Genomic DNA, 16,094 nt, shown 5'->3' on the forward strand with positions numbered 1-16,094 from the left:
CATGGAAGCAAGACCAGAGATTGGTCTGAAGTGGAAGGCTGGCGCAGGGATATCCGCCTCCATACCATGTCTCCCATGGGGAGAATTTGAAAGTGAGTTTTACATCTTTTGTTTGTTTGTTTGTTTCAGGGTAATCATGAGCCCTAATTTCTGTGGCAGTACCAGTGCAATCTCAATGACACAGTCTTTATTAGCATACTGGCTTCTTTTTTTGAGGGGGGGGGAGTCATGGGGCTTGAACTTGGCCTGGGCGCTGTCCCTGAGCTCTTCAGCTCAAGGCTATCCTTGAGCCGAGCCCCACTTCCTGTTTTCTAGAGGTTAACTGGAGATAAGAGTCTCAGGTCCTTTTGTGCCTGGGCCGGCTTTGAACCTTGATCCTCAGATCTCAGCCTCCTGAGTAGATAGGATTACAGGCATGAGCCACTGCACCCACCCAGCTTGGCTTCTTTTTCTTATCTCATTGCACTCCACTTTTGAACCCTGAGGTTTCCTGCCAAATCAGCCCTTACCCCCAAGCCCATCCCACCACTCCTTGTGGGAACTCAAGCCAAGCAACAGTGCTAAACACAGAGATAACACGGGGAAGTGAGAAAGTCTCAAGAATTCAGCCCAGGTGACTACTGCTGAATTTTCAGATATTTTAGAGCTAGTCTAAGAACTACAAGCTCTAAAATGAATCCTTACCTTGATTAGAGGCAACACCTATAATCCAGTGACATGCGATTTAAAGAAATATTTCCATCTTAATAGCAACAAAGAACAAACAAAATGCTGATCTCCTTTCCTGACCTCTGTTCTACCCACCCACCTCCCCTTGTCCTAATTTGGCCATCTGATGAGGTAGCTGATGGTCAGGGTCAAAGCTCAGAAAACTGCAGACCAAGGGCCAAATCCAGCTCAACCTATTTTTGTAAATAAAATTTAATTGAAACACAGCCTGGCCTATTTGATCGTATACTTCTCTGGCAACTGTTATTCTGCTTTTTAATCTATATTTAAATGACTGCAAGAATGATTATATATTTATTATATAGATATTTTTTAAAAACTTCACCATTTTAGATTTCATGTTCCTAATTTAAATACTTGCTAGTGATATTTTGGCTAAAATTTCAACAAAGGAATAAACAGAAGTTAACTGATACTACTGTTATCAGTAAGGCTAAACTTTCCTCAATTTATGACCAGCTTCATTTCACAAATGGTAGGACATCTCCTCCCTAAGAACTATAAAGATTATAGCACCAGTATAAAAGATCCTCAGACCGAGAGAGCGTGGTGAACAAACTGAGAACTGTCACCTATACCCATCAATGCTTTCTGACAGCCTCTCTCCATGCCAAAATATCACACTTCCTTATTCTTGTTTTTGCCTTCCTGTTAGATCACAAACTCTACAAGGACAGTCGGTAACCACTCTTCTCCTAGACACTTACAGCTTCCATGCAATCACAGGCTGTCGAGGGAATGGCTTAGCATCACATTAAGTGCTTAGAGGGATGCACAGATGTCAACATCCTGAGGGCAGCAGGGCTGGTCACTCAGTGGAGGGCTGGGCCTGTGGGGCCTTGAGCAGCTGAACAGTGTCTGTCCAGGGGGCAAGCCTCTTGGGAACAAGAAGCATTGCTGCTCTATAGCCCACTTATTGAAGGGTGGTACCATGCACTGTCAGAACCAAGCATTGCTAAGTGAATGGCCACTCTAACTGAAGACATTTGAACTAAAAGGATTTAAAACAAAAGTGTTTTGAGAAAACAAAACTAAACTTGGAGTTACAGTCAGTCCAACTGCAACACATTACAAATTCCTGTGACTCCATTTGGCTGTGGGCCACATAGTCATTTTGTCTGGACTGGGGAAAACACCGCCAACAATTGGATGTGGGATGGACTGGCCTAGCGTGAGGAGCTACAGGCAGCCCCAGGAGCGTGGGACACACAGAGCCAGGCAGAGGCGGAGACTGTCTGTAGGGTGGAGGGTGGAACTTGGGTCTAGCCACACCCAATCTGGGTCCTGGCTGCTGGAACCATCCTTCCTAGGATGGCTCATCTTGCTTGGCCCAGGCCAAAGGCCAGGACTCTGAGACAAAGAACACAAAAACCCTGGGCTAACCCAGTTCTGAGGGCTGCTTCAGGCACCCAGGCAGAAAGGTGAGGTCCCAGATCCACCTTTTAGAAAGGAGACACTCAAAAATGAGGGCATCCCAGGCAACCATTTTGATTTCAGGAAAATCAGCAAACAAAACCAACAAGAGAGTGAATGTTTATATAACGGTTAAATAATGGAGGGCAGACATAGGGAAGGAAGTTTTTTTTTATATACAGTAGCATAATGTAGAGCGAAAGAAACATGCACAGGAGGCAAAATGCATGGGTTCTCAGTGAACCCTATGACCTTGGCAAATACGACTCAGCCACCCACAACCTGCCATCATCCACAAACCTAAGATGAGACTAGCTATCCCTAGGGGCTGCAGTGAGGATTTGAGCTCATGTATACAACTGACACATAGCAGCTGTGGTAAGCTGTAGTTATTCTGAGGTATTTAAGATAATCATAATCAATGAAAGGTACTCATGACACGGGCACATGTATACATGTGTGCTCACACTGCCCTAACCAAGCCTCCAGGGACCAGATGTTTGGTAGACACATCTAGAAGATCCAATAATTTTTATGAGGCATGAAATCCCCAGGGGAACAATCTTTGGGGACCGATTAATATGAGAATCTCCCTAGGGAACAAACCTTATTTTTACTATCAATGCTTTTCAAATGCATGGTCCCCATTCCCTTCTCTTGAATCAGTCAGAGAGTACTTTCAGCTTCCTCAGAGCACAATGCTCAAACATGAATACATCCGACATTTGTTAAGCCCCTCACAGATGGCAGTCATGAGGTGACGTCAATACATGTCTTTTCAGTCCTCACAAAACTTTTCAAGGGCAGGTATGGACATTTCCATTCTCTACTTGTTAAAACGCAGGGGGAGCCAAGTGCAGGCAAGGAGTAACTTAACGGCAGCCACACGGCATACAAATATCTGGGCCAGGATTCAGACTTACTCTCAAAGCTTGGGGGCTTCTTAACTCTATTAAGCAATCTGAGACCCCACCTCCTCGGCCTCCCACAGCTTCTAATTCTGTTCCAGCTCGTTCCTTGTGCTGGGCAGGGATGTTGTGTTCATCCCAGCATTCCCAGATTAGCAGCATTCTTGTCACTTGGTGTTTTGTTAAAAAAAAAAATGAGAAGAAAGAAAAAAAAACAGAAAAGAAAATGGGGGGAAGGAAAAGGAGGAAAGAAAAAAGGAAGAAAGGAAGGACATGGATGGAGAGGAGGAAGGGGGAGGCCCTGTCTTTATCTACATCAGCAACTTTCCTCTTATAACCACCACTAAATTCATAATTACTTCAGCAACTGATCTGCCTATTTCTAACTAGACTATGAAAGCCATGAGAAGAGAGATTCTGGCCACTGTGTTTACCTCTGAGTTTTCTAAACACCTATTAATACTTAGGGGCTGACTGAAGATTTCACACACTTGGTGCACACACACCAACCAGGCTCAGATCCCTGCTCACATGGGCCTTCTTTGTGGTCCCAGGCTGGTTTCATAAGCTCCCCAGCCTTTCCACCTGTTGAAACAGGACAGCAACTGTGAACACTCCCTCCTGAGCATAAGTCAGTTGGTTGAAAGTCTGGCATACAGGCACAGAATAAACCTCTTTTTGAAGGAAACGAGGAGAAAAGGAGGGAAAGACATCAGAAAAGCAGCAGAGGTGAGCTCAGAATCAACATTGCCACTGAATACACTGGTTTTCACACATCAAGCTTCACTCAGTGACTCAATCAAATTCACCAAACACTTTCACAGGGGCCACAGCAGAATCATGGATTCTGAGGTGGTGGAGAAGCTGTGGACACCTGTATCCTTGAAGGTGATCATGATCTTGACCACCTGTGAGCATCTTTATAGCAAATTAGAATTTCCGGGGTCTTAACACTACGCTGCCCATTGAATCTCATGAAAAGTGGTCTATTTCACAGACCAGGGACAAACTTCTCATTGGTTACATCAAAAGTGATGCGCCCTTCAATGACTGCCCACTGCTCTGGAAATTCGGCCCAGGTCTACAGGGTGCAGGAGCCAGTTAACAGCTTCCTAGAGCCCACTCACTGTTAAACTGGATGGTAGGGAGAAGTCACCCATGGTGAGGGTACTTAGGTGGGACTTGAATCTTTTTGTCAAAGTGCTTGCTTGGCATAAGCACTACCATTTTAAGGGTAGTTGCCATCTTACAAGAAGCTATTTTAATTTAGTCACATCCTGTTGTAAGAATTGTTATTCGCAGAGCTGGAGGTATGGCCACAAGTAGAGCACCAGCTGAGTAATAATTGTGTTCCTGACAAGTCCCTACTTGGGCTAGATGTCCTAATTGGTTGATTACATGGATAAACTTTTAGCCCTTTTCAAACTAGCCAGTTGTGCAAGACTGTGAACCTAAGTTCTGTCCAATCAGAACAAAGGGCAGCAATAAGTTAGTGATAAAGCCTGGGCAAAAGGCCCACCCACTGTGCTTACTTGCTTACTTGGCTTCCTGTCTGTGTCACTCCCCTCTGCAGAAGTAAACTTGGCTCTGCCAAATTCCTTTTGAGTTGGTGCTCTTATTCCTATGTGGTCACCCCAAATATTCCCAAACATTTCCAGCAACTATAACACAGTAATTGGTAAGCACCACCATGTGGCTACATCTTGCTTTGGGTTTGTGCCTGTGTGTGTGTGTGTGTGTGTGTGTGTGTGTGTGTGTGTGAGAGAGAGAGAGAGAGAGAGAGAGAGAGAGAGAGAGAGAGACAGAGAGAGAGAGAGAGAGACAGAGAGAGACAGAGAGAGAGAGAGAGAAAGAGAGACAGAGAGAGAGACAGAGAGAGAGAGAGAGAGAGAGAGAGAGAGAGAGAGAGAGAGAGAGAGAGAGAGAGAGAGAGAGATCCAGTTGGTAAACATTTCCAGCACAGCATTGCTTGGCACCCAGAAGAACATTTTGGTACTATTCTAAGAAGTGTACGAGTCATGGCAGCTACGCTTGATATGGTGAAACTAAGGCTTGTTAGCATTTGCAAAGTGCTTGCAGAAAGTAGTCAATCATTATTTGCTTCGTGTAAGAAATATTTCTAGTACTGTTGATTCAATGTTCAAGAAATGATCAAAGGGCTTGGCACTGTTTCTCCCAAATATCTTTTGCATTAAAAGTCTCAGAGACTGGTTAATCTCGGGGCTGCACTCCCATTCCTCTAAGCAACAGCAGTCCCAGCATGGTCTGGGTCTGACAGCTCGGCATAACAAGGCCCACACACTTCTGCTAGTTGCTTGGGGTCTAGCTGACACTCCCATGGTCATCTTCATGGGTCTTCCACAAAAGTCAAACACCTCCACTTCTGTTTGGCAACTGGCTCCTCCCAGTTGGAAGAGTTAGAGATAAGCAGCAATCCTTAGCCCCTGCTTGACCCAGCCGTCTCTGAGCCAGCCGCCATGGAGCCCTGCCAGTTTCTCCATCTGATGAGAACGTATCCATCACCTGCACTCTCACCCCAGTGAGCTCTAGACTAGCCTGGTTTCTCCCTTCTCCTCATACCCACTCCAGCCCATTTGCCGGGTTGCAACAAGGTGACCTCTTCAAAATGGAAATACATTCTTGTCACTCCTCCCCCTCTCCCTCTCCTTATCACCTTCAAAGACTGCCCACTGTTCTGAGAAATACTAAAATCATCCACGTGACCAGCACCCTGGCCACACCTCCTCTGGAGATGCCCTCTGCCTGGGATGCCTTTCCCATCTCCACCCTCCATCTGTAAGCCCTGCTCTTCAAGTTTGAACACCAGGCTCTCAGCTAGGCCTTCCACGCCCTCTATCTGAATTTCATTCCTTGTAGTAACTCATTCACTTGTTCATTCATTCATGTTTGCTGAATGCCTACTTGGTGCCAGGAACTGTTGTGAACCCTGGAAACACCACACACACACACACACACACACACACACACACACACACACACACACACACATGTCAGTCAACTATGTGTGGTCTGTAGGAGCATATACTTCAGTAGAAGAGTGGGATAAAGACCAGACACACACAATGTGTAGAATGGCATGACCTCACACAACTGCCTTTCCTCCCTTCCCAAAGGTTGTCTTGGTTTTAAATTATTCATTAATTGATATTGATCTTTGCTGCCAAGCTGAGCCCCAAGAGAGCAGAGACTGAGCCTGCCTCATTAGCAGCTGGACTCCGCGCACACAGATACCACATGGGCCATGCCCACCTATAGGAGGTCCTCCATAGGTAGCTACTGGAGATGTTGCCAAGACAGTCTGGTGAATCCCCCTGGGCACAGGAGGGACCATTCCTAATGAAGGAAACCTTCATCCATCCCTTTAAGAAGTCTCCCGCTGTCTCTTTGGTTACAATTTTGAGTTAGGTCAGAAGCCAGCTGACTTTTTCTACAAAGGGGAAGATAGTAAATATTTTAAGGTTTGGGAGCCAGACACGATTTTTTTCTGTTTCCACAGCACCAAACAGCCATAACAGTTATATAAATGAATAGGTGTGGCTATGATCCAATACAGCTATTTATAAAACAGGCTACTGGCCATAACTTGCAACCCCAGAGTTGGATGGCCCAAAGTGCCCACAAGTGTGGCAGATGAAAAGGAGCCCACATAAACCCAGTCAGCCACAGGTTCAATTGGTGAGGTCCAGCAGCCCTCTGCAGACCCTACCCTGACCCATCAAGCAACAGGTGGAGAGACAATCAAGGGACCCAAGTCCACGGGTTTGCATCAACCACATCCTTCCTCAATCACACAAGCAGTTCCAGCCACCTGGGAGGAAAGAGACCAGGGCTGGGAGCCTCTGAGGCAGGGGGTAGAGACTGCCACATTCCTTCGAAGGTCTCCAGGCTAGGCAGAGACTGAACTCATTTCCGGCTCTGCCCAGGCATGTGGCAGGGCAGCAGCTGCCACCCTCTTCCCCAGCCCATCAGGAGTTCTGCTGGGAGACACAGGGTCTTTGTGCCTCTGCAGATCGGTGACTCTTGTGTCTCTGAAATGAGACATGACATGTCAAAACGTGCCTGTTGCTAATGTTAATTTTCAAGGATTTGACTTCTGTGGGCAATTGGCAGCAGAAACATATGACTTTCATTCTGACTGGTGACTATGTTTCTATTTCCCCTGATCCTCAGGGTCTGTAGCTGTGGAAAACATGGGTCTTCTGGGTCTCACCTGCTACTGGGGGAGGAGGTAGCCAGATTCATGCAGCACTTCCAGAGCTGAGAGCATCCCTGGTAGCATTAACAGTGGATGTAAAACCACATTGGGTGTTATTTAAAAAAAAAAAATCTAAAACATGGCATAAGCTCCAGGACAGCACTGCAGGTAACAGTGCCCCAGGCATGAGACATTCTGGGATTGTGACCTCCTGTAACTTGCCTGGAAAGTTACAAGGGCTGACTGCTAGCTACCTGCCACTGCAGCCCCTGCAAGACCAAGTTCAGGCAGTCACTGCACTGCTACCGTGAAGGCCGCCGAGTGGACGAGCAACACTTGGGATGATCACATCAGGTGCAGCGTACCCTAATGGTAGCAATGCTTTTGGCAGAGCACTGCCCACATGCAAGGTGGGAGAGCCTGGATACCACCCAGGGGTCCCAGAGTCTCTGACCTGCTGATACATGGCAGCCTTTAGGTAATCTGACATTCCAGGACCCATGAGTAACACAATGTTACCTGTGTTGATGTAATTACTGCACAGGAAGCAACGGCCTACAAGTCGTTCTCCAGCAGCACTGAGAGTAAAGGTCCCCTAGCCACGTGGCACCAGGGCACTGCAGTGCCATTGTGGGCACTGTAGGAAGCCGCCTTTGCCAGTGCCCATTAAGGAGGAATTACCTGAGTCCATGTGATTAGGTCTGGCAATTTATGAATGAAGAGGTCCAAGCTCATGCGGATATAAGGGCAAGTGGCAGGGGGTCCAACAGGATGGGTGTTGTCCAGGGGCTGAGGGGCTGAGGGAACTCTAAGCAGTGGGTAGGGAAGGGGGCTCAACCCCTACCAAATAAGACTGGGTAGGAATGAAGGTCTAAGAATGTCAGACCTCCTGATTTCTTTTTAGAAGCTTGGGAAACCTGAGTCATTTTATGGGGTTTTCTTTTAATGTTTAATTTCTTACTTTTCAAAAGATTTGTGCCAAAAAAAAAGTTGTTCCCTGACCTAAAATTGGCCTGTGGCTGCCACTCTGCAACCTCTCAAAAAAGTAGAGTTGCCATGTTGAGGCAAAGAACAAGAGGTTGACAACCGTGATCCAACAGGCTAAGCCAGAGGGAGGTTGGTTCTTTCCCCACAAACCCTGACTTGACGCACACTTTGTCTGCAGTGTCATCTCTCCTTTCCCAGGCCTCCCTGCTGCTGCCTCTCTCTCTGGAATAAGAGATGACTTTCCACCCTAACCAGAGGATGTGGTGACTGCCAAGGGACCCCGTGGCCCAGCCAACCACTGTGGCTGCAGAAGAGACAGGCCATGGAGAATTGAATTGGCATCTTCTCTTCAGAGGGCCAGATTCTCACAGGCACATGGACACCTTGCTGACAGCTAAATGGAAGCAATGTCCAAGCCACTGGTCACTTGATTTGATTCTGCCCAACTGATTATTCTAATTGGATGACAGATGGATGTTTGCCTCTCCTTTTTAACTAGTGCTGGAGTGAGGAACAATGGTGCCTGCTTCTCTCCACTGGATAGATAACTAATTGGGAGGGCTACCTCCTTTCCTAAGCAGAATGCTCCCTGCCCTGTGGCTGCCTAAAGAATAAAGGCCAGTCCAAGTAAAACCAAATGCCAGGAGATCTCAGAACTTCACACTGGATTGTGTACACCGGTCTTTGACATTTTTCTTGCTCTACTTTGTTGAATGGATGCACAGTTGAAGAATAGACTAGAATGGAACCAAACTAATAAGGGTGGGAAAAAAAGAAGGAAGGACAGACACTCTTGAGGAAAAAAAAAGCAATAGTGATAGGATTTCTCCTTTAGGGGAGCTTGTAGCAAATAATCTGGAATAAGGAGAATGGTTGTGGTTTGGTGGAGCTGTTCCACCAAAGTTCTTTAAAATATGAGCTGTAGATTCAGAATTTTGTAATGCTGCGGATGGAGCCCTCTTCTGGAGAAATTTTTCAACAGGTACTGAAACAAGACCAAAACATAGAGAGATGCACACATGCTCCCACCAGTATGCAGGAGCGCTGTGGTGTTTGCGGGGGGGGGGGGGTAATTTGGATGAGGTAACTGTCATTCAAACAGGATCTAATCCACAGTTTGTCTCTCTATATTTTCCAAAATGGAGAAATTATTTGGACTCCCCAAGCAACAGTATTTGGGAAGGAAAAGCAAGGAAGATATATTCAAGACCCTAGCTATACTTTCACCTAAGAGTTAATCTCAGGGAGTGGACCTGTGTATCCACCAAAATGCCAGCACTTCCACATTGTGCAGTCACTGTATATGTTGTTTTAGGCAATTTTCCATAACACACAGAGGATACTTTCAGGAGGAAATAGGTTTTTACTAAGGAGAAAACCCAAAGGCTAAAGATAGGAAAGGGCAAGGAGGGAAGGAAGGAGAGCAGGGGAGGTTGATGAAGAGAACTTTGAAGGCGTTCTATAACAGATGGTGGAGTTGCAGAGATCCAGACCCCTGACTCAGTCACAGTTTCCTAAGTCACTTTTGGGAGTTACAAGTAAATAAATATGCTCAGACAGGTGACCTCTATCATTTTGATTCCTTTCATCACTTACATCTCTGTTTCCCCCAGACTTTTGGAGTGTTTATAAGTCACCACATGTTGAAGCCATGGCACTGAGGCACCCTCTACCACTCTTGAGTCTTCCCTCTGTTTTAAAAGGCTCAAGAAAGAAATCACTATTCTTAAAGATTGCATGGATAGATGATACAAGATACCATAAAATCCTGAAGACCAAGATTCTGAACTCTGCTCTTTCCACCCACATCTCAATATTTCCATGGATGACTGTTAGGCATTCCTAAATAACTGCTCTGCAGACCTGAACCACTCCCTAAAATCCTAATTCCTGGAGGATTACTCATGCATTGTTAGAAGCTCTGGGGTAGTCATAAGTGTTCCCTGCTTTGGGTGGGGGGGGCAGAGAATCGTATTTACAGTGGATTTTCTAGCTCATGCCTTTGTTTCACATCCATTGCTATAGCCAAATTTCAGAAATTACTTCTGGAATTGTCTTTCCCAAAATACTTCATGGGAGAGGAAAGGCCACTAGGGTTCTTCTTTGCCAGCTTCCGGCACGGGTTGATTAGAATTCCTAAGGTCTTACCCAAATGCCATAAAAGGCAACTTTGTCAATAAGCTTACAGAGACCTAGGGCTTCCAAAGCCAGTGCCTTACAACTGCAGTGGAAAACACACACCCAGGCCTGCCTGAGCACCACCAGTGCAGTGACTAATTTGGTTTATTACATTGTTTTTCCCTTTCTTTTGTTTTCTCTGCCTCAGGAAAGTTTTGGCTTTGCTGGTTGACTCCCAGGCTGGATGACTCTGTCCCATGCCTACAGAGCCCTGCCCTTGAACTCTTGCTGGTGAACTCAACTGGACCACCAAGTTATTTCCCCTCCCAGGTGCTGCTGCACTGCCCTAAGTGGGCACTTTCCCTGAGTGTGCATGGCAGTCCACAGGAGAAATAAAATCTTCTGGAAGGGCAATTCAGTTTCCTTTCTCAAGACACCAAGTGTCTGGCCCTCCAGTAGCAGCCTGGCCCTGGAGGAGATATGCCAGTTGCTTTGCAAAAGGCGCTGTGTGTACTGAACCTGCTGGGTGGGATCTGGGGGTCTCTGGTTTGGTTTGTCTTGCTCCAAGTAAGATAAAATTTAGCATTTGCCCTGGAATTGGAACTGAGGTAGAAAGACACCAAGAACAGACCTGGATAAATCCCGAGTAAGTGCTCCAGACACCAACGGCCTGGGTGGCAGGCCTGGCTTACTCCTGACCTCAGGCCTCCTGTTGAACACAGCCTGCCCACCAGTTGTCTGGGCAAGGCTGGGACGCATGCCCAGTGCATCTGGGCACCAGCGAGGCTAAACCACTGGTGGCCCCGTGGTACAGGCAGAGGAGCGTCCACCCAGCCTTGCCATTGGCGCATGCCCAGCCCCACTTCCAAGGCAACACACAGCCTGAAGAATATCCACGTGCAGGGTGGACAAACGAGGCAGGACTGGGGATTATGGGTCTCCGGCTACTCTGGGTGGGGAGTTCTGCTGAGCAGTTCTGAGGGAGGGCCACAGGTGTAGGGTGGGGAGGTCAGAAGCTGAGCACGGGCTCACCCATCCGCTTCCCCTGAGTCCTTCCAATGGCCAAGGCATTTTTGGGGTGCCGCATGGGATCTCTGCACGTGGCGAGTCCCCACCAGGACACGTACTTCCTTCTCTCATCCCCAACTCACACGCGCGCCTCTTTCTCAGACACCCAGCAAGCTCTGCCTGTCCACCCCAAGCACCCAGAGCAGTCTCTTCTCCTTCCCTTCTCTCCGCCTGAGACCCCAAGCTCCGGGGAGGCAGCGGGGGCCCTGGTCAGGGCTGGGCGCCTGTTTTTCTGCACACCAACGTCTGCGCTGCCTGCTTTTCTGCACACCAACTTCCCCAGGGCTCAGGGCCGTGGCCCGGGCCTGGCCTTGCCCCTGGCTTGCCGTCCTTCCCGGCACGGCACCGAGGCATGTGCAGGGTTAACGGGCAGCGGCGGCCGGGTGGGCACGGCTTGAACTTTTCTCTGCGCTCCGCGCCACCCGCCCGGGGGAGGCAGCCGAGGCGGCCGCCAGGCTCCAGCGAAGCCCCGGCTGGCTGGACAATGGGGGCGCGGGGGGGGGGGCTGGGGGCGGGGGCCTCGGCCCGGGGTCTGAGAGGTAGGCGACCCGGGCGCGGGTGCGGCCGGAGCCTGGAGCGACAGCAACAGTCTCCGGGCTGCGGCGCTGGGCTGGGGCTGGGCGCGGGGGACTGGTGCCCAGAAGTCCGCGATGCCAGCTCGGCCTCTCCAGCCAGGCAGCCCGCCCTGCGGACCGCGCGGCGCGGGGCTGCGGGAACGCGAGGCTGGGGCGCCTCGGAAGGAGGAGACCCGAAGTTCCCCCCACTGGCGGTGGGCGAGACAGGCGTCCCCGCCGGCCCGAGCCCCGTCCTCCCGCCCGGAACGCGCGCACGGGCACACGGGCACACAGGTTCACGCGAGCGCACACACATACACGCACACACACACACACGCACACACACGCACACACGCACGCCACAGAGGCGAGCTGGAGAGGGAGGCCAGGTCCCCGGACCCGCGGGGCTGCCATCGCCTCCCTTCCCCGCCCGGCCAGGCTTGCCCGGCGCCCGGAGCGCCCGGTCCCCGCGGCGGCGGCGGCTGAGGCGCAGCGCCGGGTGGGCGCGCGGAGCCCGGCGGGCGGGCCGCCCCTTCCCTACCTGGGACAGCAGGGCGCACGCGAGCGGGAGCGGAGTTCTCGGCTGCATGCTGCCCGACTAGACGCGCCTGGCGCCGATCTCCTTCACGCACGCCGCGGCGGCACTGAGCATATTTTCCGTGGGAGCCGGGCTTTGAGGGGAGGCTCTGCCTCGCCAGCCAGCCAACTTCCCAGATAGATGAGCGGCAGCATCAGGGAGGCATTGGGTAGAGGCTGATGACCAGGACCAATGGCTTTACAAGACGGATGCCTTCATAAAGCGCCCTCGCTCTGCATGGCAGATAGGGGCGAGCACCTCGCCAAGAGCAAGCCCCTCGGAGGAGGAGGGGGGAGGAGGGGGGAGGAGGAGGAGGAGGAGGGAGAGGAGGGGGAGGAGGAGGAGGAGGGAGAGGAGGGGGGAGAGGAGGGAGAGGAGGGGGATGAGGAGGAGGAGGCGCGTTGGGGCCCAGCCCCACAAATCACGCTGGGCAATGCCAGCCGATTCCACTTTCTCAAAGGATGGAATTGCACCCGGGGACTGGCGGCCACTTCCACAGCACTGCAAAAAGATTCTCTTTATTAAAATGTTAATAAGATCCACTTTATTTCCAATAAATCAAATAAAATGACCCCAGCAGTTCCAGCCCTTCCTACGCCGGGAAAGCCTTGGCAATGAATGGCGCTATCTCTCTCTCTCTCTCTCTCTCTCTCTCTCTCTCTCTCTCTCTCTCTCTCTCTCTCTCTCTCTCTCTCTCTCTCTCTCTCTCTCTCTCTCTCTCTCTCCTTTTTTCCTCTTTTCCTTTCTCTTCCCCACCCCCAACCCCAAAGTGGCCAAAGCCCATCACACAAATCACAAAGATGACAGATCAATTCTAGCCTGCAGGAAAAATCTATCAAGGGGCAACAGATTTTATTAACTGCTCAGGTGAAAGTCTGCCCGGCCACCTACCTCTAGATGTGCATGTGGCACCCAGGCTGGGGCCAGGACTTCAGGAATTCCCCCCCACACCCCTACCATGGACATGGCCTTTCAGAACTGCTGAGCTATCCCTGGGGGACTCAGAACTGTAGGAGCCATTGCCCAAGAAATGTCTGAAGCAGAGTGCTTTGGGAATCAAGGTACAAAGAACATCTAAGTCTGCATCCTACCAGGGAGATATAAATGCATGCAGTAAAAGGATTTTTATACACCCTTTTCCAAATAGGGTTTATGGTGTTTTACCAAAAGCAAAGGAAAAGCAACAACAACAAGGCTATTTCTGTGACCAAATTAGAAAACCTGGACTAAAGGAAAAGTCCAAGAAAACTAAAATATTAGCTCTGAATTACAAATAATTTGCTCTGGTTTTGAGATGAGCTTCCTAGTGGCCAAAGTAATATGAGAAACAGGCTAGTTCCATAATTTGTTGCTGTTGCTTTTATTACAGAAACATGCATACAGTGTTGTCCTACATAATTGCCCCTGGCACAAAAAATACTAGAATAAATGTATTGTGTGAAATCTATTATAACAGGACACTGAGCATTAGGGCCATGTAAGATGCATTGGATTTGGGCTGCATTCCAATATCTGGCACAGGGCCCAGAACATGGCGACAATGATGAGTGTATATTAAGGGAATAGATGGTTCAACTTAATCAAGAAGTAGCATAAAGTGAGGAGCCTCAAAAAGTCTGAAATGATACTACCTAGTGCACTAACTAGTCAAGATACTCAAACCTTCTATGCTTCCATTTGTCCACTGATAAAATGAAGACAAATACATTGAACCTGTAAGTAAATTTTAAGTATAGTTCATGAGTGTGGCAAGAGCTACCTGACAAAATGATCACTCGATACGTGTAAACTTCCTCCTTTGCCTGTTCCTTGGTCAGAAGCCCATCACCACAGGGCCCTGGGCCTTGAAGAATGCTGTCTCTGATGGATGAGTGGAAAAACAATGGCTCCTGTGTGTGGAACTCATATCCAGTTCCCACTGATGAAAGTATAAAGCAGTGTGGCTTCTCCTTCAGGGGCTGAACTAAGACTGGGACCAGCAAAGCCCACTGATGACGAGGTAGCAACCTGAGGGGAATGTGAGAGGGAAGATTTCCACAAGCAGGCCAGTGAAGGGCTGTGCCCAGAGACCAGCACAGAATTATGAACATACACCTGCCAGTGGAGGCAGGGACCACTTATGTGGCTGCCCACTGCCAGACTCCACGTGGGCACTGCTAAGGTCCCACCTGCAGGCTGGAAGGCCCCAGCCAAGCCCACCTGATTCCAGGCTGGCCTGCGTGAAGGGCTGCTTCCCAAGCTCTGCCTTGCCCTACAGACTGGCTTCTTGAGGTCACCTCACAAAGCTCTACTCTCCCCATAGGGAAGCTGGAAAAATGTGTGTGTCAGCAAACAGCAAGTGAGAAAGTTGTTGATACCCTTCAAGCCTCATCAAGAGAATGGGAACCATAACACAAAGACATGGCAAAGACTGCTGTAAAACCCGTCTTGTCTCCATGAGGCACCTCTCCCATTTGCCACTGTCGTATACAAACACCTCGTCATGGCGGCCCTGGCCTAGGTGGGCACAATTTTTACAAGCTATCTTTACTGATCTGCACACTAGTCGCTTCAGCTCATATACACAGCCAAGTGCTGGCACACACACTCACTCCCACGTGTCACAGACACAACCACATTCTTGTGCACACATATCTGTGTGCTCATAGGCATGTATATGAGCCCATGAGCACATCAGCCAAAGACAAGAAGCAGTTCTGACCCCTGGTCCCCCAGCAGGCAGCTGCTGGCTCCACTCTTCTTCAGCTCCAAGGCTGTGTGGATCCTTCTGGAAAGGGTGTGAACCTCCCCAGTGTCCCAGGGAGATGGCTGCAGAGACATCAGCTGGTCTGGTATGCAAGGAGATGGAGGGGAAGGGGTAGAGAGTGGCTCTCAGCATCAAAATTTGCTAAGATTGATCAATCCATCACCAAAAGGCCCCCATTAGTGAGCTAAAGGGAAAACAAGACAAGACACACAAACAAAAATGGATTTCTTCTTCAGAAGCCTTTTGTCATTGGAAGGAAATGATTTTTCTACTGTCTCCGTTGACCAAAACCACATCTCATGTCCTTTGGCCTAAAGTGTCTTTTTTGTTTTTTGCAGAAAGTGTGTGACAACACGACCAGACCTGCCTGGAGGGATCCATAACAGTAATATTCCTGAACAAGTCCAGGCCCTGACCAAACAACATACCTTAATGCCTGTGACGCAACTTTCACAAGACAGTACTCTACCCTACACATCTGCCCAAGTCCCAAAACCCTGGCCCAAAGTAGCCTCCCTTAGCCAAACCTACTGCCTGTTTCTTCACAGCCTCCTCAGGGGCTTGGACTACACACATGTTAGGTCTTGCTTTACCGCCTTCATTCTTCACTCCAACCTGCATCTGCAGCCTACACTTTGGCCAGGGGATTGACATGGGCCTTGTGTGACCAGCAAAATGAGTCAGGGGATGGCACCAGCTCTGCAGGTCACCTCAGCCTCCCACAGACCTCCAGAAAGTATGCTTGGTGTTTGAGGGTGCTCTCACTGGTCCTTGGAGG

The 16,094-nt window shown here is 49.3% G+C and overlaps 1 protein-coding gene across 1 annotated transcript in view; it reads right to left on the minus strand.

Moving 5' to 3' along the window:
* The window catches only part of Cdh13 (cadherin 13), a 674,883-nt gene extending 662,086 nt beyond the window's left edge, over positions 1-12,797 (minus strand). Inside the window, exon 1 of the mRNA XM_090356987.1 lies at positions 12,535-12,797. Coding sequence (XP_090213113.1) covers positions 12,535-12,582 — 48 coding nt within the window. The 5' untranslated portion in view covers positions 12,583-12,797. The remainder of the gene's footprint in view (positions 1-12,534) is intronic.
* Positions 12,798-16,094: the final 3,297 nt, after the last annotated feature.

Source organism: Megascapheus bottae, chromosome 24 (genome assembly GCF_031878675.1).
Source record: "Megascapheus bottae isolate mThoBot1 chromosome 24, mThoBot2.hap1, whole genome shotgun sequence".
NCBI lineage: Eukaryota > Metazoa > Chordata > Mammalia > Rodentia > Geomyidae > Megascapheus > Megascapheus bottae.